The 23,464-nt window shown below is 52.1% G+C and overlaps 1 protein-coding gene, 1 long non-coding RNA gene and 4 other non-coding genes across 7 annotated transcripts; 4 read left to right on the top strand and 2 right to left on the bottom strand.

Moving 5' to 3' along the window:
* Positions 1-2,247: 2,247 nt before the first annotated feature.
* Positions 2,248-4,277, bottom strand: LOC140516934 (uncharacterized). Its single transcript, XR_011971428.1, has 2 exons — positions 4,094-4,277; positions 2,248-3,843 (listed from the first exon to the last, which is right to left on the bottom strand). It is a non-coding gene; the product is annotated as an uncharacterized lncRNA (long non-coding RNA).
* Positions 3,272-3,358, top strand: TRNASTOP-UCA (transfer RNA opal suppressor (anticodon UCA)). Its single transcript has one exon. It is a non-coding gene; the product is annotated as a tRNA-Sec (tRNA).
* Positions 4,278-5,357: 1,080 nt separating the features above from the next.
* On the top strand, positions 5,358-5,444 carry TRNASTOP-UCA (transfer RNA opal suppressor (anticodon UCA)). The gene has a single exon. It is a non-coding gene; the product is annotated as a tRNA-Sec (tRNA).
* A 2,991-nt stretch (positions 5,445-8,435) lies between these two features.
* On the top strand, positions 8,436-8,522 carry TRNASTOP-UCA (transfer RNA opal suppressor (anticodon UCA)). Its single transcript has one exon. It is a non-coding gene; the product is annotated as a tRNA-Sec (tRNA).
* A 3,375-nt stretch (positions 8,523-11,897) lies between these two features.
* TRNASTOP-UCA (transfer RNA opal suppressor (anticodon UCA)) lies at positions 11,898-11,984 on the top strand. The gene has a single exon. It is a non-coding gene; the product is annotated as a tRNA-Sec (tRNA).
* A 1,248-nt stretch (positions 11,985-13,232) lies between these two features.
* FOSB (FosB proto-oncogene, AP-1 transcription factor subunit) lies at positions 13,233-23,056 on the bottom strand. Of its 2 annotated transcripts, none has more exons than XM_072627779.1 (4): positions 22,353-23,056; positions 19,322-19,633; positions 18,724-18,831; positions 13,233-16,460 (listed from the first exon to the last, which is right to left on the bottom strand). In XM_072627779.1, the coding sequence occupies exons 1-4, from the start codon at positions 22,476-22,478 to the stop codon at positions 15,999-16,001; spliced, it is 1,008 nt and encodes a 335-aa protein (XP_072483880.1). In that variant the 5' UTR covers positions 22,479-23,056; the 3' UTR covers positions 13,233-15,998. The 2 variants fall into 2 exon arrangements, with proteins under 2 accessions (XP_072483880.1, XP_072483881.1); XM_072627780.1 differs by having other exon boundaries at positions 19,322-19,630.
* Positions 23,057-23,464: the final 408 nt, after the last annotated feature.

The following is a 23,464-nucleotide window of genomic DNA, read 5'->3' as shown; positions in this document are numbered from 1 at the left end:
GGGGCTGGGAAACAGGACACTAACAGTGTGGTTAGCCGTGGTTTTGCCATTGACTCACCACGTGACCCTGAGGCAGGTCCCTTCTTCAAATCTTTAAAATGAGGGGACTGTTAGTGATAATCTCTGAAATCTCACTGACCTTTGACATGGTGTGTTCCAATGGCTCCCCCAGTTCACAAATTTTCTGTTTTAAGGGCCCTTCTGGTTAACTCTGAGAGTCTGTGTTCCAAGACCTGCTCTGACTTTCCACATTCAGGTATGTCTCCCAGTCATGATAAGCTATGTCTCATTTTGTGCCTAGTTCTGATATTCCTAGTTCTGATATTCCATTTCCTTTCCAGTAGAGTCATACTCACCCACTCCAGCTCTGACCTTCCCTGTTCTAAGGAATCTGCCAGCTCTTATTATCATTTCTATGTGTATGTAGGTACATCACATATCTTAATTAAATCACCTCTTTCTTCTCATGTTTCTTTTTTCATGTTTCTTCTCACTGTTTCTGCAGGAGGTATTCAAAGTTCCAAGGGACTGGGGCCTCTGCAAGTTCCAAAGCCAAAGCAGAATGAGCCCCTCTTCAGGCCATCCCGGGACCCGCCTGCCCACAGCACCCCATTGCCCTCTCTCAACCAACCTGCCTGTCCCCCTCCCTGCCAGCCTCCCCAGTCCTAGATCATACACACAGGCATACACACACACACACACACACACACACACACACACACAGACACATAAACACACTTTCCAGCTCTGGTGAACCTAGCCAGGGCCTCTCCATGCTGAAAGATCCAACTGCCTTTCATCCCTGCTCCCCCCTACCCCCATGGCTTTCAGGATGATATACACCCATCTGGGAGTCTGCCCGTTGTCCCTGGGTGCCTAGAAAGGCCAGAGACTTGTAGTACCCTAGAAAGGGCAGCTACCTCTGATGCCAGAAGCTCACCCCCTGTCATTCATTACCACCCCTCCCTTGAGGGTGTTGCGGTGTGTATAGGGGGTGGCATCTCCCCTTCTGCCCCCCTGCCCCTACCTCTGGGACATTTCATGGGGTTGAGGAAAGAACTGAGCTTGCGTTTACACTTTAATAAAAACTTGAGGAAAACAAGTGGACTCAGCCAGTCATTTGGGCAGTCAACTAACATTATGGGTGAAAGTCTCCCTTTCCCTGTCCTGCTGAGTCTATCACCTGGAGAGCTGCTATAAGAGAAAGGTTTTGTGCTCCAAAGCAGGGAATTTCTGGAAAGGAGAGGCAGAGAAGTGAACAGAACGGACACGGCCTCAGGCCTTAGAAGACTAGGTCAGATCCTGCCCCTCATTACCTGGATGGCCTTGTCACCAAAGTTCTCTGATCCGCAGTTAAGTCACATGAAAAATGAAGCGGTGCTTTCCAGCAGTCGCTCTATGATCCTATGACCTCCATTTGACTCCCTAGGTGTGAATACCTGTGTGACCTCAAGCACTCACTTTCCCCTTTCTGAGTTTCAGTTTCTCAGTCTGTAAAATGGGGTAATAATACTGATGATACCCCCTACCTCACGGGGCTCCTTCGAGAAAAGCATGTCCTAATTCCCTGAAGAAATGGGAGTCCTCGACGGGCAGCACCATGGAGAGAGCACTGCGGAGAGAGGACTCTTCGGATACTTGGTTTGCTGATTGTCTGTGCGACCTCTGGGAAGTCACTGTGGGGGAGCGGGGTGTGGATCAGCTCCTCTCCTTTTCGATGAAGGGATCACACCAGTAAACTTTAAGTCATTCTAGAATTACTTTGATTTCCAAACTAATCCGTGCACAAGGAGTTACCTTGCTGTATGTCGGGCTCTGTGGAGCTGGAATCAGGTGGAGATTATAACCAGTCAACTGTCTCCGTGACGTCTTATATTCCTGACCAGGGTTGTTTTTGCTCGCTAGGAGAAAGTGCACGGTTCGCCCTGATGGCACTCGGCTGCTGGGAGACTCAGGGTTCCGGAGCGTGGGGGGCCTCCAGTCGGGAAGAGTCGGAAATGTGGCCTCAAATTCTTACTATGTGACCCTGAGTAAATTATTTACTCCCTGTTTGCCTCATTTGGCACCCTGTAAAACGGAGATCATAATGGCATCGATGGCGAGTGTTGTCCTGTGCTCTGTACTTAGCTTCTGTCTTTAGTCGCTTCCCACCCGTCTTTCTGGAGACCCCCAGGTATCTGTGGATACATGTCAAGGATCCGTGAACCTGAGTAGGGAACAAATTAAGCCTTTGTTTCAATAGAAGGGTTGTGTTTTGAAGCCTCTCTTGTATTTTATTCTCTTAAAGCACAATTCTGAGAAAGGGTATCCATAGGTTTGCCCAAACTGCCCTGCGGAAAGGGTCAACGCCACCCAGAAAGCGGTGTGTTGCAACAGATAGGAAAATACATGACGATTGCCGAAAAGGAAAGGAGTTATGCAAGGTCCCAGCTGGTGGGGAGCAGAGCCGGGAGCCAGAGAATATTCTTGAGCTGCAGAGGGACCGTGTCGAGGTGAACCTGAGGGAGTCGTTGGGCCTCGAAGGTTGCAGGCCAGGGAGAGGCGATGGCGACAGTCCCACCTAAAGCTGCAAGATGACGCCCGAACCCGGGGTCTTTTCACCCGCAGAGAGCAGGTGGCCGCATCTACTTCATGGCCAGACCCTCGGGATTCCGGGAGGGTCCCGGAGAACTGGCATGGCGTTCCCAGAGGGCGGATGTGCTTGTGAGTGGTCCAGTTGTGCTGCTGCGGTCGCTGCTCCACAGGGTGACAGTGCACGCCCAGGGTACCGCGGGGTGACCTTGGCCCAGTAGCTGCCCCTCTCTGGGCCACAGTTTCCCCGCCTGTAAAGAGAGGTGGGGTGGTCCAGCTGAGCTCTCAGGGCCTGTCTACGACATCCCGGGCACTCCTCGGGGTCATTCCAACCTTGGTTTGGAAGGTAACTCTGAGGGCAGCAGGATGTGTGGGAGGAGCAGCTCTCGCCCCGCCCCGTCTCACCTGCAGCCCGGGGCGGGAACCGGACGGAGCCCTCTAACGCCGGGCACACTCCTGCTGGGGAGTCTCTCCCAGAATCCGCAGCGCCATGCAAACGAGGGGAGTCTTTTCGGTACTGGCTTTTTTCGTACCTTCCCAGGAAGCAGACGAAAAACCGTTTGATGGCAAATAGGGTTCCAGAAATTTCTGATATTGCACGAAATCTATACTCTAAATACTCAGGCAAGATTCCATACCGTATTCAAAACATATTTTGCTTTGTAGGCTTCATATAGGCTTTAAGAGGACCTCGCTTTTCGCCCGGATGACCCTCAGTGGTCTGGGGTGCAGGCTTCAAACCTGTAGCTGTCTAGCGACAGAGTGGTTCAATTCCACCTTCCGGGCGGCCCCTGCCTCTTTATTTTTGCCGAAATGTGCGTATCCACACCTTCCACTCGTCTCCTCACTTTTCCCTCCAACTATACCAACCATCCCTGTTCTCCTCGTGCTATCTTCAACCGAGTGCCTGCAGTGTGACCTTAGCAATGTCAGGGCATGAGGCAAAAGGGCAAAGGAAGGCATGGGGAAAGGGCAGCCTGAGTGCATTTTTGGCCCTTTCCTAAGACCTGGAGGATCTGACTTGGGGAGGGAGCAAAGGGGGATCCCTCCTGGATCTGTCTCATTGTCCTATTGACCTCTCACGGATACTTTGAGATCACCGCCACCGATTTCCAAAAAGACATATACATATTTCAAATCATAGGTGGTCCCTCTGGACTTGGAGACGGAAAGTCCTGGCTTCAAATCTTTCCTGGAACACTTACTCTGAGCCCTTGTACAAATCACTTCCTGTCTCAAAGTCTCATTTACCTCAACTGTAAATGAGGAAATCTGCAAATGTAAAAACAAAAAACAATTAGATGGGGGAGGTGGGGGTTGCAGAAGGAGGGGAGAAGGGAAAGAGAAAGGACCATGGGCAGGCAGATACTGGAACTGGATATGCAGCCCTTTGATATCATCCCAGTGACAAATAAGTTGAGGTATCAGGGGCCCAGACTTAAGAAGAAGAGGTATGGAATAGAGATAGGGCTTAGATGGATACGAATGGGGAAAACCCAGGGCTGGGCACTGAATCTCCTACCTTTCAGTAGCAATGGGTGCTTTGAGATTACTGTCTTCCAACTTCCCGTGCCCCCAAAACTACCACCAATTTTAAGCAAAGAAGTAGAAAGGGTGAATCCGCCAATTCGGTTCCCACCAAGGTCGGAAGCCTCAGCTGTGTAACTTCTCCCGAAAGAGAGTTGGCCCATTTTCTGGTCGAGAGAGGGAAGAAGTTGGCATCCTCGGCTGGGAGTTTAGGGGGTGGAGGCAAAAGAAACCCAATAGAGAAGGGCAGTACATAGGTCATCTAAAGAACTCTGCCTTGCTTGTTGGCTGAAACAGAGGAAGACTATATCAGCTTTGAAGGGACAGGATAGGATAGGAGAGCCACTCTGGGGTAAAGAGAAACATTCCTTTCATTTCTCCTCGCCCCTCCCCAGGGGAGATTGGGGACTGGGCTGAACTGTGCCTACCCTTCTCCAAGACCTCCTTTCGCAGTATAAAAACCTCAGCTAGGCGTGAGGGTGAAAGGTGAGTCACTACCAGGCACAGTGCAGAGAGTGCTGGTCCTGGAGTCAGGAAGACACACGTTCCTGAGTGAAGCTCTGACCTCAGACACTTCCAGGCTGGGTGACCCTGGGCAAGTCTCTTCACCCTGTTGGTCTCCGTTTCCCCCCGGTGAAACGGAGATTATAATAGCATCGATGGGGAGTGTTTTTCTGTGGTCCGTACTTAGCTTCTGCGCTTAGTCCCTTCCCACCCGTGGTTCTGGAGACCCCCCAGAGATCTGTGGATACATCTCAGTCTGGGCCTCAGTTTCCCGGTCTGTAAAGTGAGGTGGGGTGGGCCAGCTGAGTTCTCAGGGCCTGTCTCCAACATCCCGAGCATTCCTCGGGGCCTTTGCAACCTCGGCTTGGAGGGAAAGTCTGGCGGGGGAGGTGGCGGAGGGAGAGGCTCTGAGGGCAGCGGGGTGTGTGGGAGGAGCCACCCTGGCCCCGCCCCCTTGCCACCTTCAGCGCGGGGCGTGAGGCTGACTAGCTCTCCAACGCCTGGCATACACCTGTAGGCCAGTCTCTCCCAGAAGCCTCCGCGCTATTCAAAGGAGGGGAGGTTGTGAAAACTGGCTTTTTTCATACCTTCCCAGGGAGCAGAGAAAAAAACCATTTAGCAGCAAATAGACATCCATAAGTTTCTTATATTGCAGTAAAATGTGACAGTAAATACTCAGAAAACATTTGCCACCCTATTGAAAATATTTTTCGGTCTGTAGGTTCCATATAGGCTTTAAGAGAACCCCGACTTTCGCCCGGATGACCCTCAGTGGTCTGGGGTGCAGGCTTCAAACCTGTAGCTGTCTAGCGACAGAGTGGTTCAATTCCACCTTCCGGGCGGCCCCTGCCTCTTTATTTTTGCCGAAATGTGCGTATCCACACCTTCCACTCGTCTCCTCACTTTTCCCTCCAACTGCACCAACCATCCCTGGTCTTCTCGTGCCATCTTCAGCCAAGTGCCTGCTCTGTGACCTCAGCCACCTTGGTTCTCCTGCCCTGGGCCTCACTTTCTCTGTCTGTCGGATGATGGAGTCAAAATGGCACCACTCAGGCCAACACCAACCAGCCCAGCCCCAATCCCTTCCTGGGGTCAGATACAAAATACAAAAAATCACAAATAAAGCATTGGGTATGGGAGTTGGGGGAAAGGGGATGGCAGGGAGAGCCCCAAGAATATGTGCTTGGCGGGAGTTCTTCCCAATCAAAACTCACACACACGCAGAAGGCCTGAAGGAAGGAGGGAAGGACAAATTAGTCTGTACCCTGACTGTCCAGCATTCACTTCAGCCATATGGTCTGAGGGCCTATAGGGTACTGGATTAGAGCCAGAAACAGGCACATAGATACATTTGTACACATACACACATACCACATATACAATATAATGTTATGTAATATAACATAATGTATATTTATACGAAATAGATATAGTGCCTTTTGCAAAGCAGGAAAGGGTGAAATTTTTGAGACCAGAGATTTGGGGGAGAGGGGTGTTTAGTGAGGGAACAGGTCTGGTGTGGAATGTTGTCCATGAAGTAGAAGGGCCTAGAACAGGAGGGATGGGGCCCCATTCTCCTAGATTTTTTAAGAAGGGGAATTTCTCCTGTTTTTAACAATTCTCAGGGCATGGGAAAAAGGGCAAAGGGAGGAAAGGGGACAGGGCAGCCTGTTTGGATTTTTGTCCCTTTCCTAAGGCCTGGAGGATGTGACCTGAGGAGGCAGCAAAGGGGGTCCTGCCTGAATCTTTCTCATTGTCCTACTGACCTCTCACAGATACTTTGATATCACCACGACTGATTTCCAAACATGCACATATATATTTGACATCATAGGTGGTCCCTCTGGACTTGGAAACAGAAAGTCCTGGGTTCATATTTTTCCTGGAACACTTACTCTGAGCCCTTGTACAAATCACTTACTGTCTCAGAGTGTCATTTTCTTCAACTGTAAATAAGGAAATCTGCAAATGTAAAAGGTGAGGTGAGGATTGCAAAAGGTGGGGAGAAGGGGAAGACAAAGGACTTTGGTCAGGCAGAGAATGGAGTTGGATATGCAGCCTTTTTATTTCATCTCAGTAACAAATAGGTTGAGAGAGAATCGACCCTGAGGAAATGTTAGTCCTGGACAGGCAACACCATGGATAGAGCACTGGGGAGGAAGGGAACTTCGGATTCTTGGTTTGCTGATTGGCTGTGTGACCTCTGGGAAATCATTGGGGGTGGGGCTGTGGATCAGCTCCTCTCCTTTTCAATGAAGGGATCACACCAGTAGACTTTAAGTCATTCTAGAATTACTTTGATTTCCAAAGTAATCCGTGCGCAAGGAGTTACCTTGCTGTATGTCGGGCTCTGTGGAGTTGGAATCAGGTGGAGATTATAACCAGTCAACTGTCTCCCTGAGGTCTGATGTTCCTGACCAGGGCTCTTTTTGCTCCCTAGGACAAAGCACACAGTTCGCCCTCACGACACTAGGCAACTGGGAGACTCAGGGGTCGGGAGCCTGGGGGGGCATCCAGTCGGGAAGAGTCGGAAATGTGGCCTCAGATTGTTACTTTGTGACCCTGAGTAAATTATTTCGTCCCTGTTTGCCTCAGTTTCCCCCCAGCTAAATGGAGATTATAATGGCATCTATGGGGAGTGTTGTCCTGTGCTCTGTACTTAGTTTCTGTCTTTAGTCGCTTCCCACCTGTCTTTCTGGAGACTCCCAGATATCTGTGGATACATGTCAAGAATCCGTGAACCTAAATAGGGAAATAGCTACGCCTTGGTTTCAATAGAAGAGGTTGCGTTTTCAAGCCTCTCTTGTATTTTATTCGCTGAAAGCACAATTCTGAGAAAAGGTATCCATAGTTTTCCCCGAACTGCCCTGCAGAAAGAGTCGAAGCCACCCAGAAAGGGATGTGTTCCAACAGACAGGAAAATACATTGCGATTCCAGAAAAGGAGAGGAGTTATGCAAGGTCACAGCTGGTGGGGAGCAGAGCCGGGAGCCAGAGAATGTTCTTAAGCTGCAGAGGGACCGCGTGGAGGTGAACTTGAGGTGGCCACGAAGGTTGCAGACCAGGGAGTGGCGATGGCGACAGTCCCATCTAAAGCCGCAAGATGGCGCCCGAAACCCGCTCTTTTCACTCGGAGAGAGCAGGTGCACAGACCACAGTGGGCCGCGTCTACTTCATGCCCGGACCCTCGGGCTTTTTGGAGGGTCCCGGAGAACTGGCATGGCGTTCCCAGAGGGTGGATGTGCTTGTGAATGATCCAGATCCGCTGCTGCGGCCGCTGCTCCGCAGGGTGACAGTGCACGCCCAGGGCACCGCGGGGTGACCTTGGGCCAGTGGCTGCCCCTCTCTGAGCCTCAGTTTCCCCGTCTGTAAAGTGAGGTGGGGTGGTCCAGCTGAGCTGTCGGGCCTGTCTACAACATCCCGGGCACTCCTCGGGGCCTTTGCAGCCTTGGCTTGGAAGTAAACCCCTGGAGGGAGGGGGAGGCTCTGAGACCAGCAGGGTGTGTGGGAGGAGCAATCCTGGCCCCGCCCTGGTGCCACCTTTATCCCTGGGCGGGAGGGAGGGAGCCCTCTAACGCCTGGCACACTCCTGCTGCGGAGTCTCTCCCAGAATTCTCCACACTATGAAAATGAAGAGATGCTTTACGGTACTGGCTGTTTTTCTTACTCTCCCAGGACACAGCGGAAAAAGCATTTGGAGAAAAATAAACTGTTCGAATTATGTTATACACCACTAAAATTTTAGGTGCAATCATCATAAAATACTTCCAACCCTAACTGTAACCTGATCCTATTTATAAGCTTCATAGACTCTTTAAGGGAATCCAGATTTTCGCCCTGATCACCCTCAGTGGTCTGTGGTGCAGGCTTCAAACCTGTAGCTGTCTAGCGACAGAGTGGTTCAATTCCACCTTTCGGGCGGCCTCTGCTCTCTTACTTTTGCCCAAACTAGGTATCCACACCTTCCTCTTGTTTCCTCACTTTTCCCTCCAACCACACCAACCATCCCGGGTCTCCTCGTGCCATCTTCAGCCAAGTGCCTGCGCTGTGACCTCAGTCACCTTCCTTCCCCCTTCCCTGGCCCTCACTCTCTCTATTTGTCGGATGATGGAGTGAAAATGGCATGGATTCTCAAAAGGCCCCGCCAGCCTCCAGAACCCGGAATCATCCAAGTCTTGTCCTTTCTCTGCAGTGCCATGCTCCGAAGGCCAACCTGGGAGAGCTCAATTCGAAAGATTCCCTGTGAGAGACCCAGGTGGATCCAGGAAAGCCCGTCTAGGATCATCTAGGAAGAGCCAAAAGATCCCAGGGCACATCCTGGCCCCACAGTTGGCCACCAGCTCACAGCTGCCTTCAGGTCTACAAATTCTCTTGTGCTCATCATCTTGCTGAACTCTCCCAACAACCCCATGAGATGGGTGCTACCGTTCTCCCCATTTTACAGATGAGGGAAAGGGCACTCAGAAAGGGATTAACAAGTTTTCACAGTATTGAGTGTCTGAGGCAAAATTCCAGGCAAGGACTTTCTGAGTCCCAGTCCAGACGTTTCAGCACTAGTCCATGCTGCTGAGTCTGTAGACTTCTTAGCAGGATAGGAGAGGGGAGGGAAGTCTGCCCTCACTCCCTCCAGTTGTAGGGAGAGTGCACAAGCCTCACTTCAACCACATAGTGTGAGGGCCTTGAGGGAGCAGGATTAGAGCCAGACATGTGCACATATATACATACATACATACATACATACACACACCATATACATGTAATATAATGTAATGTAATATAATATAATATGATGCAATATAATGTAATATAATATAAAATATAAGTGATATGATATGATATAATATAATACAATACAATATAATGCAAAACAATACAATAGAAAACAATATAATATCATATCGTATTGTATAATATAATATATTTATACAGAATACACACAGCGCCTTTTGGAAACCAGGAAAGGGTGAAATCGTTGAGGCCGGGGATTTGGGGGACATGGGTGGTTAGTGAGGGAATAGGTTTGATGTGGAATGTTGTCCATGCAGTAGAATGGCCTAGAACAGGAAGGATGGGGCCCCATTCTCCTAGATTTTTTAAGAAGGGGAATTTCTCCTGTTTTTAATAATTCTCAGGACATGAGGAAAAAGGGGAGAGGGAGCCCTGGGGAAAGGGAGGCAGGGGGAAACGGCAACGTGATTTGATTTTTGGCCCTTTCCTAAGGCCTGGAGGATCTGACCTGGGGAGGGAGCAAAGGGGATCCCTCCTGGATCTGTCTCATTGTCCTGTTGACCTATCATAGATACTTGGAGATCATCAGAATGAATTTCCAAAAATACATATATTTTTTTTAAATCATACGTGGTCCCTCTGGAGGTGGAGACAGAAAATACTGTGTTCAAATCTTTCCTCGGACACTTACTAAATCTGAGCCCCTCTGTACATCCCTTATTGTCTCAGAGTCTCATTTTCCTCAAATGTAAGTGTGGGAATCTTTGTATGTAAAAAACAATATTAGGTGGGGGAGGTGGGGGTTGCAGAAGGAAAGGAGAAGGGGAAGAGAAAGGTACATGGGCAGACAGAGACTGGAGCTGGGTATCCAGCCTTTTTATATCATTCCAGTGACAAATAGGTTGAGATACCAGGTCTCCAGACTTAAGAAGATGAGGTATGGGATAGAGTTAGGGCTTAGATGGATAGGAATGGGGAAAACCTAGGACTGGGCACTGAATCACCCAGCTATCAATAGCAATGGGTGCTTTGAGATTACTTTCCTCCAGCACCCATTCCTCCCAAAACTAACACTAATTTTAAGCAAAGAAGTAGAGAGGGTGGGTCTACCAATTGGGTTCCTCCAAAGGCCGAAAGCCTCAGCTCTGTAATTTCTCCCCAAAGTGAGCTGGCTCATTTTCTGTACGAGATAGGGGAGAAGTTGGCCTCCTAGGCTGGGGATTTAGGGGGTGGAGGAAAAAGAAAGCCAATAGAGAAGGGCAGTACATAGGTCATCTAAAGTCTGGGCAGCTCTCTTCACCCTGTTTGCCTCAGTTTCCCCCCAGCTAAATGGAGATTATAATAGCATCGATGGGGCGTGTTGTCCTGTGCTCTGTACTTAGCTTCTGTCTTTAGTCGCTTCCCACCCGTCTTTCTGGAGACCCCAGAGATCTGTGGATACATGTCAAGGATCCGTGAACTTAAACAGGGAAATAGCTACGCCTTGGTTTCAATAGAAGAGGTTGCGTTTTCAAGCCTCTCTTGTATTTTATTCGCTTAAAGCACAATTCTGAGAAAGGGTATCCATAGTTTTCCCCGGACTGCCCTGCAGAAAGTCAAACCCACCCAGAAAGGTGTGTGTTCCAACAGACAGGAAAACACATTGCGATTCCAGAAAAGGAGAGGGGTTATGCAAGGTCACAGCTGGTGGGGAGCAGAGCCGGCAGCGCAGGGTAGGGAGCCAGAGAAAGTTCTTGAGCTGCAGAGGGACCGTGTCGAGGTGAACTTGAGGTGGCCACGAAGGTTGCAGACCAGGGAGCGGCGATGGCGACAGTCCCATCTAAAGCCGCAAGATGTCGCCCGAACCCCGCTCTTTTCACCCCAGGAGAGCAGGTGCACAGACCGCAGGGGGCCGCGTCTACTTCATGCCCGGACCCTCGGGCTTCTGGGAGGGTCCCGGAGAACTGGCATGGCGTTCCCAGAGGGCGGATGCGCTTGTGAATGGTCCAGATCCGCTGCTGCGGCCGCTGCTCCACAGGGTGACAGTGCACGCCCTGGGCACCGCGGGGTGACCTTGGGCCAGTGGCTGCCCCTCTCTGAGCCTCAGTTTCCCCGTCTGTGAAGTGAGGTGGGGTGGTCCAGCTGAGCTGTCGGGCCTGTCTACAACATCCCAGGCACTCCTCCGGGCCTTTGCAGCCTTGGCTTGGAAGGAAAGTCCTGGAGGGAGGGGGAGGCTCTGAGGGCAGCAGGGTGTGTGGGAGGAGCAACCCTCGCCCCGCCCCCGTGCCACCTTCATTTCCGGAGCTAGAACGGGACGGAGCCCTCTAACGCCTGGCACACTACTGCTGGAGAGCCTCTCCCAGAATCCTCCGCGCGATGCAAATGAGGAGAGTCTTTTCACTCCTGGCTTTTATTCGTACTTTCCCAGGAAGTAGAGGGAAAAAAACATTTTCATCAAAGTAGTGTTCCGCAAGTTTCTTGTATTCCACTAAAATTTTAGGTACAATCATCATAAAATATTTCCAACCCTAATTATAACGTGTGAGTATTTATTAGCTTCATATACCGTGTAAGAGAACTTAGCTTTCCGCCCGGATGACCCTCAGTGGTCTGGGGTGCAGGCTTCAAACCTGTAGCTGTCTAGCGACAGAGTGGTTCAATTCCACCTTTCGGGCGGCCTCTGCTCTCCTACTTTTGCCCAAACTAGGTATCCTCACCTTCCTCTTGTCTCCTCACTTTTCCCTCCAACCACACCAACCATCCCGGGTCTCCTCGTGCCATCTTCAGCCAAGCGCCTGCGCTGTGACCTCAGCCACCCTCCTTCCCTTTCCCTGGGCCGCACTCTCTCTATTTGTCCAGTGATGGAGTAAAAATGGCATGGTCTCTCCAAGGGCCCCGCCAGCCTCCAGAACCCGGAATCATCCAAGTCTTGTCCTTTCTCTGCAGTGCCATGCTCCGAAGGCCAACCTGGGAGAGCTCAATTCGAAAGATTCCCTGTGAGAGACCCAGGTGGATCCAGGAAAGCCCGTCTGGGATCATCTAGGAAGAGCCAAAAGATCCCAGGGCACATCCTGGCCCCACGGTTGGCCACCAGCTCACAGCCGCCTTCAGGTCTACAAATTATCTTGTGCTCATCATCTTGCTGAACTCTCCCAACAACCCCATGAGATGGGTGCTACCGTTCTCCCCATTTTACAGATGAGGGAAAGGGCACTCAGAAAGGGATTAACAAGTTTTCACAGTATTGAGTGTCTGAGGCAAAATTCCAGGCAAGGACTTTCTGAGTCCCAGTCCAGACGTTTCAGCACTAGTCCATGCTGCTGAGTCTGTAGACTTCTTAGCAGGGTAGGAGAGGGGAGGGAAGTCTGCCCTCACTCCCTCCTGTTGCAGGGAGAGTACACCAGCACAGACTGGGGGAAGCATCTGGTGATCTAGCCTTGGTAAGTGTGATGGCCACCAAGTGGTCCAACCTCAGTCTTCCATGCTATGTACAAAGACAATGACCAAAGACAAGCCAAGGAGTCTTCTCTGCTGTCTAGCTAGCCTATTGGCAGAATTGGAAGAATTTACAAAATGACACCCTTTTCACTCTCTGCTAGGAAGTAGTCTGATCAAGACTTCTGACAGGAAGCCCTCTCAGAGATCTGGTGTCAGTCCTTTCTCTTTGGATTGGTCCCAGCCAGGAAGTCATCACTTGGTCTTCAGCTCCTCAGCTGGGTCCTCTATCATCCACAGAGAGTCTGACTGCTGGCCATTGCCCCATCCCCTTGCCTTAAAGTCAGACTTCAGTCATCACATCCCTACCAGAAAGTCCTCTGAGAAGTCTAGGAAGGACTCTGAAGTGGAAATCCCTGTTGGGAAGGTAGATGTTGTCCCAGGATCTGTTTATGTCATGATGAAAGGAACAAAGATGACCAAAGAGTGTGTTTTTGTAAAGCCTTTTTATTGGGTGGGTTGAAACACTTGAGGCAGATCTTGGGATTGGAGGGAGAAGGACCACTCAGGCCAACACCAACCAGGCCAGCCCCAATCCCTTCCTGGGGTCAGGTACAAAATACAAAAAATCACAAATACAGCATTGGGTATGGGGGTTAGGGGAAAGGGGCTGGCAGGGAGGAAACCAAGAAATTGTGGATGGCAGGAGTTCCTCCCAATCAAAACACACACACACACACACACACACACACACACACACACACACAGGCCCTGAAGGAGGGAAGGAAGGACAAATTAGTCACTGAGTTTGGTCACAGGAAAAATGAATCCTTTTTGAAGAGAAAGATAGAAAGAGAGAGAATGAGACAGACAGACAGGCAGAAATGCAGAAAAGAGTCAGACTATGAAACAGAGACAGAAGCATGAAGGGAAGGAGACAGAGAAAGGGACAAATTGTGGCAGGATTACTGAGAAGGGTGTAAAAGGAGAGACAGAGAAAGCAAGTGTACCCTGATTGTCCAGCATTCACTTCAGCCACATAGCTTGAGGGCCTGGAGTGGGCAGGATTAGAGCCAGACACACGAGCATACATACATACACACAATATATATAATATAATATAATATATATATTTATACAGAATAGATATAGTGCCTTTTGGAAACCAGGAAAGGGTGAAATTGTTAAGGCTGGGGATTTGGGGGACAGGGGTGGTTAGTGAGGGAACAGGTCTGGTGTGGAATGTTGTCCATGCAGTAGAAGGGCCTAGAACAGGAAGGATGGGGCCCCATTCTCCTAGATTTTTTAAGAAGGGGAATTTCTCCTGTTTTTAACAATTCTCAGGGCATGAGGAAAAGGGCAAAGGGAGGCATGGGGAAAGGGCAGCCTGATTGGATTTTTGGCCCTTTCCTAAGGCCTGGAGGATCTCACCTGGGGAGGGAGCAAAGGGGATCCCTCCTGGATCTGTCTCATTGTCCTGTTGACCTATCATAGATACTTGGAGATCACCAGGACCGATTTCTAAAAATACATGTATATATTTTAAATCATAGGTGCTCCCTCTGGACTTGGAGACAGAAAGTCCTGGGTTCAAATCTTTCCTGGAACACTTACTAACTCTGAGCCCTTGTACAAATCACTTACTGTCTCAGAGTCTCATTTTCCTCAACTGTAAATGAGGAAATCTGCAAATGTAAAAAAAAAATTAGGTGTGGGAAGTGGGGTTGCAGAAGTCAGGGAGAAGGGGGAGAGAAAGAACCATGGGCAGGCAGAGACTAGAGCTAGGTATCCAGCCTTTTTATATCATCCCAGTGACAAATAGGTTCAGATATCAGGTCCCCAGATTTAAAAAGAGTTATGGGATAGAGATAGGGCTTAGACGGATATGAATGGGGAAAACCCAGGGCTGGGCACTGAATCACTCAGCGTTCAATAGCAATGGGTGCCTTGAGATTACTGTCCTCCAGCACCACCTCCCCCCAAAACTACCACTAATTTTAAGCAAAGAAGTAAAGGGGTTGAGTCTCCCAATTCAGTTCCCCAAAGGCCAGAAGCCTCAGCTCTGTAACTTCTCCCCAAAGAGAGCTGGCCCATTTTCTGGACAAGATAGGGGAGAAGTTAGCGTCCTAGGCTGGGGATTTGGGGGGTGGAGAAAAAAGAAATCCTACGGAGAAGGGCAGTACGTAGGGCATCAAAAGAACCCTGTCTTGCTTGTTGGATGAAATAGAGGAGGAGTATATCAGCTTTGAAGGGACAGGATAGGAGACCCACTCTGGGATAAAGGGAAACATTCCCTTCATTTCTCCTCCTACTCCCAAGGGAGATTAGGGACTGGACTGGACTTCTGTGGTGCCTACCCTTCCCCAATACCTCCTTTCACAGTATAAATACCTCAGCTAGGGGGGAGCCACATCAAATAAGGAAAGCCCAGAGAAGTCCACCAAGGGCTTAAGGGGTTTGGGGTGGGTGAGGGAAGAGGAAGGAGGTGAAGGGGTTTACTGGGAGAAAGGGATAGGAATAATAACACTGTTCACAAAAGTGAAGGGAGGCTCCTACTCTCCCAACCATGGGGGAGAGAAAGGGGATGGAGCCTCTTGCCTTTGACTTTGGAAAAGTGGCTAAATAAGTTAATACTCTTCTAGGGAGGGCTCATGAGGAAACACTGAGCAAGAGAGCGTCTTGGGGAAGGGCCTGAGATTCCATCACAAATAAGACTTTGAACCCATTTCCCAGACCCTCCCCTTCACAACCTACTGAAGCCCCCAACCCCAGATGGCTCGCAGGCCATGGCAACCAACAATCTCTGTCTCCATACCTTTTCCCTCCCCTCCTCCCCCAGGAGCATGGCCCTCAGGTGCATCCCCCACAAAGTCTCCGCCTTTCTCACTGGCGACAGTCAGAGTGGAGGGTCAGATAGGCATGGCAGGGCAAGCTCCAAGGGTCGAAGGTTCAGGGCTCAAGGAAGGGCCAGGCATCAGACCAAGGGTGAGTGGAATCCCAGCTGAGGAGGGCTGAAGGAAGGAAGCCTCGAATCAAGGTGAATCCAGTCGGTGGCCTTGAATGAAGGAAGCCTCAGGTCCAGAGGAATCCGGTGGTTGATGGCCAAGGAGGAAGAGTGGCTGACTCAGGTCAATGACCCCTCGAGGATGAAAGGAATCCTCAGGTAGGTGCAGGCCAAAAGAGTGGAGGGGGGTGTAGCAACCTCCCCCCAGTTTTTTGTCTCCAGAGAGAAGCGCCCCCTCCCTCTAAAAGAATTCACAGAGCAAGAAGGGAGGGCGAGTTCAGGGAGTCAGAGGACTGGTCGCTGCCGTTGCGCTGGGCACCGCCGCATGCGGAGACGTCCGGGCACGTGAGTACAAACGAGGTGGTATACGAAGGGTTAACAGGGTAGGGGTCGCCGAAGGCTGGGACCTCACTGTGTGTAAAGAGAGAAGCCGTCAGGTCTGGGGGCCCCTCCTGGCCGGGCTCCTGGCTGGTCTGGAAGGGCAGGGGCGGCGGCGGCAGGAACCACCCGAACGCATCGTCCTTAGTGGGCGTGGGCCCAGGCAAAGCTCTCACCTCGGCCAGAGGGCCCCCTGGCCCGGGCCCCTCATCAAAAGGGATCTTGCAGCCTGGCTTGTGGGCTGCCAGCACAAACTGCAGTCGCTCCTTCTCCTTCTGGAGTTCTGCTATTTCTGACTCCAACTCTGCCTTCTCCTCTTCCAGCTGATCCGTCTCCTGGTACCCCAGGGCAGCAGGCAGTTGGGGGGGGGGGGGGAAGAAAGGAGAAAGAAGTCATGTCAGCAGCTGGACTAGGGCCAAACCCTTCTAGCATCCATGCCAGCTCCCAAATCAATTCCACTTTGGATGTGGAATCCCAAAACCAGTTCTAATCACGCCTTCTCCTAAGGATCTACTAGGGAAGATGAGGCTTGCCCAGTGAATCTTAAGTGTCCTCCTTTGTAAAAAGAAGGGATTAAAGTAGACTAGATGAACTCTAAAGTCTCTCCTGCCCTGGTTCTGCTAGAAATTGGGCAAAGGCCTTTGGTTTTTGTGCCTCAGTTTCCCCATCAGTTAAACTGAGGAGTTGAGACCAAATAATCTCTAAGGTTTCCTTCCAGATTTGACTTTCTATGATCCCACTATCCAAAAAGAAATCAATAATAATTATCAGTTATCAACAGCTTCAGAGTGGGCCAGTTTCTTTTTCCAGGTTAACTGGAGTTTCATCTGCAAAATGCTAAATTATCCCTGTTTCTTTCTAGCCCTGATTGTCAGTCTGAAAGACCTGTGTGTCCATTCTCTCTTTTTACCATATCATATATAGAACCAGAGAATATATATATATATATACACACACACACATATATACTGGAAGCAATCTGGTTATCTCTTCCAAACCCCCTTGTTTTACAGTTGAGGAAACTGAGGTTCACAGTGGTACTAAATATGCCAATCAGGTCAGAGATGGCATATCCAGCTCATCTTAAGAGGTGAAATTTGAATCCAGGTCTTTAACTCCAACTCCAAAGCTAACATCTTTCTATTCTGTCTCTGTCTCTGTCTCTGTCTCTGTCTCTCTGTCTCTCTGTCTCTCTGTCTGTCTGTCTGTCTGTCTGTCTCTCTCTCTCTCTCTCTCTCTCTCTCTCCTGTCTGTCTGTCTGTCTGTCTGTCTCTTTCTGGACCAGAGGATTTATTTATAAAGCTTGGACCACTTCCCCTCCTCTTTTACAGATGAAGAAACTGCAGACGTAGAGGGGTGGGTTAGACTTGTCCAGAATCACACAGTCTGCCATAGTGGAGACAAGGTTCCAACCCAGCTAGCTGGTCACAAAACCAAGGACTCTCCATTAGATCAGGATCAATATAGTCAGTCCCTCTCTAGGTCAATTGATTCTGGCCCCCACCCCACCCTGACATCCCTCTTTGTTCTTTTAGAATAAATTTAGTCCCCACCCGAAGTTGAGGCTGTCATCCAGTTACTGGATGGAAGACTTAGGAAGGAATTGAATTCAAGTCCAAATTGTGGTCAATATTGTACCAAGCCCTTGTTCTAGGTGCTATCACCTCTTCTTCAGATTGGGGGGGGGGGTGCCTGGGGAAGAATATATTTGTCTCCCTCACTACCAGGAGGCAAACAGGTACAAGGAGCAAAGTTTTATCCTGCTGTGAAATTTTAAGGGAGGATGAACTGGGGGGAGAGGGGTGAGAATGGTGCTCTTGGGGACAAGATGAAATTGGGCAGGGGACAAGCTAGAAAGTCCTCCCCCCCAGGGGATCTCAAGAATACTTTTCTTCTCTTGAGACATTGATAGAGTAGAAGGAATTTCTTGGTTAAGTCTCTGGCAGAACCTGGACATAGGAATGAAGGGGGCAGAAAGAGAAGTAATCCTTCAGGGGACTCAGAGCAAGAGGGGAACTCTGAAAGCATATGATATAGCCCAATCTCCCTTCTAGGAAATTCTTCAGGGAAGGGAGTACTGCCCACAGTCATTCATGGTGGTATCTCTGATACTTTTCGGAAGGTCTAATATCCAGCTTTCTCTAATAACATCATTGGAGGCTTTCTCTACTAGGCTGTTTTCTAGGGTCTGGGCCCTCTGTGGATCCTGACATGATGGATGGACATCAAGCCTGTACCTCCTCCTTTCCTTGAACTCCAAAGACAAGCTTGTCCCAAGGGGGAGGGTGTGTGTGTGTGACAAATAAGGTGGTATAAGCTAGTTGGAAATTAAGCCTCTTTCTTTGCGCACATGGACATACATCCAATACATCCACAAGGGCTCAGTGTGGGGAATCTGATCAGATTCCCTGTGGGAGGGTCCTTCTTGTGTTTGATGTAACATCAATGAGCCCTACAGACTGATGAAGGGGGGGAGAAGGGGAGAATGGGATGAATGATTGGGGGGCGGAGGATGGAATGAAAGAGGAAGCCTGACTCGTTCCCATCTAACAACTACCCAATCAAGTCTTCTGGGACTGCCATATTAAAAACCCTCACCGCTTGTAGACGGTCTGTCAGCTCCCGCCTTCGGTTTCGACATTTGGCCGCAGCCAGCTTGTTCCGTTCTCGTCGAACTCTCCTCTTTTCCTCTTCTTCAGGAGTGAGCTGTGAGGTAAGAGAGAGAGAGAGAGAGAGAGAGAGAGAGAGAGAGAGAGAGAGAGAGAGAGAGAGAGAGAGAGAGAGAGAAGAGAGTGAGCCTTCTTTGTAAGGAAGTAGCCACCAGCCCCCTCCAACCTGGACCCCACCCCCAACCTAGACCCCCTTCTCCCTTTCCCTCCAATGATATCTCCTCCCTTTGCTCCACAGCTCCCATATTTATTCCATAACAATCATTAAAAAACAAAAAAACAAAAAAAACCCAAAACCTAAACTATCCCTGTCTCCAGAAAGAGGTAAGTCAAGGTCCAAGTGGAGGAGGAAAACTCCAAATGAGCAGAGGAGATACAGGCTGCCCCCCCCCCAATCTGGGGAATGCCCCCAAAGTCGTTCTAACTGTGGGGATTTGGTGACTTCACCCACCACGGTTCATCTCCCCTGCCACTTTTTCTGAGGTTGTCCTGGCTAGTTTATATGCTCAGATACCCTTCAGACTCACCGTTTCTTCTCTGGGCCGTCGAGGTCTGGCCCTTGCAGGACGTGAAGGTGGAGGACCAGCTGAAGTTGCTCCCGAGGGTCCAGCACCGCTAGCATAGCCGCTGATCCCAGGGGAAGAGTAGCTGGTGCCAGGCAGGTCATAGGGGTCGACAGTGGGCAGCTGGGGTCCCAGAGGTGGCTGCTGGCCCTGGGATTGAGCCATGGAAGAGATGAGGGTGGGCTGGACCAGCCACTGGAGGTCTTGGCTTGTGGTGATGGCAGTGACCGTGGGCACGAAGGAGCCAGGCATGTCACCAAGGCCAGCACACTCCTGCTGAGAGAGAGATGGGCAAAGCCCCGGGCATGCAGACCGAACACACACACAAAGACATACACACACCCCCAGCACCCTCGTGGTGAGCCACTGGGTGAGTGCGTGTCACAGGCAGCCAAGCCACCACCACCTACCCCCTTCCACTACACCGTGACGCAGTGGTTAATGAGAGCCGTTCACATCCCTGGCTTTTCCTCCTCCTCTGGAGGTTGCACTGAACAGCTCAAGCCCGTGGTGATTCACACCCAGGTTGGTGACTCCTGCATGTGGATATGTGTGTGTGTGTGTGAGTGGATGTGTGTGTGTGTATGTGTGTGTTTGTGTAGGACAGAGACCGGAGAACTGAGGGACTCAGGTCCCACACACACTCATACACACATTCCCCACCCCCAACCCCACCCCTGATTCTAGGAGAAGGAAGAAAAGTGATGGCAGAGAGGAGGAAAAGCTGATGGGGATAAAGGGTCTGATTCCACTGTGGCTGGGAAGTTCCTTCTAATTGCGCCTCAGTTTCCTCTCCAGTGACTGACTAGTCTGAAGTTCACAAGATCGAATCGAGTGCTGAAAGAGGTTCCAGAGATTACCTAGCTTTAAACCTTCCGATGACACAGCTGAGGAAACTGAGGCCCCAGAATGACTAGAGCCTAAGTAATAAGCATATTTACAAAGTCAGGTTTCAAATCCACAGGGCTGCCTGAATGTCAGGATCTCTATGGATAAAAGCCATGGGGAGAGGACACCGAGGTACCAACTCTGTTCATGACCTTGAGCTGCTTCCTTTCCCTTTTTAATCCCTATTTGGGCTTTAAAGGTCATTCCCCGCTTAGACCACTACACAATACTGTGGGGGGTCGGAGATGGATTCTTTGAAAATGCCCTTCCCAGCTCTGCCGACCCTGCTAGGTTCAACTTTCACCCCACCACTAATAAATAAACCAACTGGCCCTTGGAAATGGGGTAGGATTCCAGGCCAGGCGTGTGACCTGCCTCTCCTGGGGGCGGTCATCTGAGCTGCCTGAGATGGGGGGAAGGCAGGAGTTGGGAGCAGTGGGTCAGGTGGGAAGTCTCTGAGCTCCTGGCCTGGGCTGAAAGGCCGGAGGGGCTGTGTCTCATAATGGGAAAGGAGAGTCTGGTGCTGCAGCGGTAGCTTGGCGTGCGTGGCGCCCGGCGGGTGTGAAGATGCTTGCACGGCGGTCCTAGGATCTCCGTGGCTTTCCCTCCTCCCCTCTTCTGGGTGTTTCTCCATCTCCCCCCGCCCCAGCCTCCGAGCTTTCCCAAAGTATCTGAGAGTCTTTCTGCCTCTCTTCCCCCCACGGGGCCCTCCTTCTTGCGCAGCCGCCAATGGCAGCGTGGCTTTGAACTTGGAGGTGGGGCGGGGCCTTTGCCGGCGCTAGCGAGCACACGCAGCGCCGAACTTCCCACGGGCCCCCGTAAGTTCAAGTCCGGACCCTGGCTGGGACTTGAACTTGGGTAGAGGGTTAAATCCGGGGCGCAGCGCGGGGGTACGGGGGGTGACCTTCATTCCCTCAGCCCCAGGGGAGACAGGGGTACACAAACCCCTCCCCCCTCTCTCTGTCTATACCCGCATTCCTCCTCTACCCAGCTTTCCTGCTGCCCCACCCAAGGTCGCCCTCAAGGACCTAGGGCTATCATAGCTGCTGGGAGACACCTTGTCGTCCTATGTTGCGATAGGGCGGCAGGGGGAGGGGGGAGCACACTATATTAGACGCAACGTGGTCGCAGACTGGATCCCGGTTCTGAAAACAGCGCTCCTGGGACCTGTCGAGAGCCCCGTCGGGTCATTACGCTGACTCCCCTCTCGCATCCCGATAAATAGACCCCGGGTTCCAACTAAAGGTTAAGGAACTTAATCGGGGCTCGGGGAGAAGATGCCTGGGAGGGGGGGGCCGCTGCGAGCGAGGAGTCAGCCCTTGCAGGCTATTGGCTCCCTTCCTCGGCTCCCGAGGCCAATCAGCGGATCGGCCTCTCTTCCCCCCGCCCTCCCTCCCTTAGCAACGTGGCTCAGGCGTTCCAAAATAGAAGACTCCCCGGGACGTCAGGGGGAGGGGGTGCGGCGGCGGCGGCGGAGAGGGGGGCGGGCCGCGCGCCGTGCGTGCCCCGCGTCAGACGGAGGATTCCAGCGCGTCAGCCCTTACGCACGGGTCCCCCGTTACGTTCCAGCGCCGGAGGCGGAGGGGGTTCGAGACCCGCCTCCCCTCCGGGCGCCCGGGGCTAGTAGGTCTGCCCGGAGTGGGGGGCGGCCTGCACCGAGGCTTCTCCCCCGATGGTGTGCAGGGCCGCAGCTGGCAGAGCCCCCTCCGCAGCCAGCTGGCCCCTGCGCTGCGCTGTTCTGGGCGCGCGTCCCCTCGAAACTCCCAGCGCGGGCTAGGACCCCCTCCCCCGCCCGCGAGCTCCGGCTCTGCCCCTCTAGCACGGAGAGATCCGGAGCAGGACAGAGCCCTGATACTGGTTTTCCAAAGCAAGTTTCCGTTTGTGGACCAGTCGCCCATATGCGGACAGTCTAACCCTCTCAACTAGCTGTCCGGGTGGGGAAACTGAGGCACCTGGCTAACCGGACCGGAGAGCAAGCGAAGGAGCTGCCGCTCTGGACCCTTGACTCCTCGTGGACCCCGGCGCCCCTCACCCCCACCCCCCACCCCTTTCGCCCTGAGCTTGCTTGCTGACCGGCGGAGGAGGGCATTCTGGCCCCGGAGCCTACCTGGGAGGCAGCGGCAGTCGTGGGACTGCCAAAGGAGTCCACTGATGACAGGTACTGGGACTCGGCCGACGGCGACGAACTACACCGGGAGGCGGAGTCGTAATCTCCGGGGAAGGCTTGAAACATCTCCCCGGGCACCCCAGGGGGTGGCCTGTGACCGCGCTGGGGCCGCCTGGAAGCCAAGGCTGGACCAGAGATGGGGGGACTCCGCACGAGAGGAAAAAACAAACAAACCGAAGAAGAGTCCGGCGGTCCGGGTGGCCCCCAAGTCCAGGGGGGACGGGGGTGGACAAGTCCAAGTCCTGAAGTAGTATCCCCCGACGCTGAAATATGGAGAGACGGAGGAAGCTTCCTTTCTCTCTCTTCGGACCCCCGTCCCCTCCCCTGCCCCACTTATCCGACGCTGGGGGCGAAGGGGGGGGCAGATCTTCTCTCGAGGGGGAGGGGGAGAAGGCCCCGTCCCCCCTTGGCTCTAAACTCCGCGGTGCCGCTTAGTGGAATCCCGCCTGGTCCCGCAGCCCCGCACGCCTGGGAAGCAACCGGAGAGGGAGCGGCGGCAGCGGCCAAGTCCTGGGGCAGCTAAGAAAAAGAGCGAAGTCCGCGGGCGCTGTCCGGCACGGCGGGGAGAAGCCCCGGCGAGACAGAGAGATGGAGCGATTCGATGCTAGTCCCCACTCAGCTCCTGCACCTCACTGCCCGCTCCCGATAAGCTTATGAATGAGAGGCCAGGCGAGCTCGGGGCTTCTTTATAGCGCGGGGCACGCCCCCTCGGCTGACGTCACCCCCCTCGCAGAGGGAGCCCTGACCCTCCCCCAAGCCCAGGTCCGGGAGCCACCTCCTCTCGCCGGCTCGGCCCCGGAGCCCCGGACGCATCCGACCCCGGACGGGTCCGGGACAACAGGATCAGCCCCTACAGGGTCTGTCCAAGAGCCCCCCGGAGCCCCCTCGCCCTTCCCCCAGCGCGCTCTTTCGGAAGGGAGGGGGATCCCGCCGCCTGTCAGCGCTCCGCCCTGAGCGGAGTTTCTCTGACGCAATTAGCCATATATGGAGCTCATCGGCTGGGCTCCGAGTGTTTGTTTGGTATCCTAGCAATGACGTCAGAGGGAATCCCT

Source organism: Notamacropus eugenii (genome assembly GCF_028372415.1).
Source record: "Notamacropus eugenii isolate mMacEug1 chromosome 5 unlocalized genomic scaffold, mMacEug1.pri_v2 SUPER_5_unloc_4, whole genome shotgun sequence".
NCBI classification, from domain to species: Eukaryota; Metazoa; Chordata; class Mammalia; order Diprotodontia; family Macropodidae; genus Notamacropus; species Notamacropus eugenii.
The sequence above is the reverse complement of the archived record's forward strand: the minus strand, read 5'-3'. Positions and strand labels throughout refer to the sequence as shown.

Bases quoted from the DNA above. Each gene is read 5' to 3' on its own strand.
- FOSB (XM_072627779.1), bottom strand. From the start codon at position 22,478: ATGTTTCAAGCCTTCCCCGGAGATTACGACTCCGCCTCCCGGTGTAGT. The intron at 19,634-22,352 runs GTAGGCTCCGGG...TCTCTCTCTCAG, and splicing joins CGACTGCCGCTGCCTCCCAG to CAGGAGTGTGCTGGCCTTGG. The intron at 18,832-19,321 runs GTGAGTCTGAAG...CTTACCTCACAG, and splicing joins GACGGCCCAGAGAAGAAACG to CTCACTCCTGAAGAAGAGGA.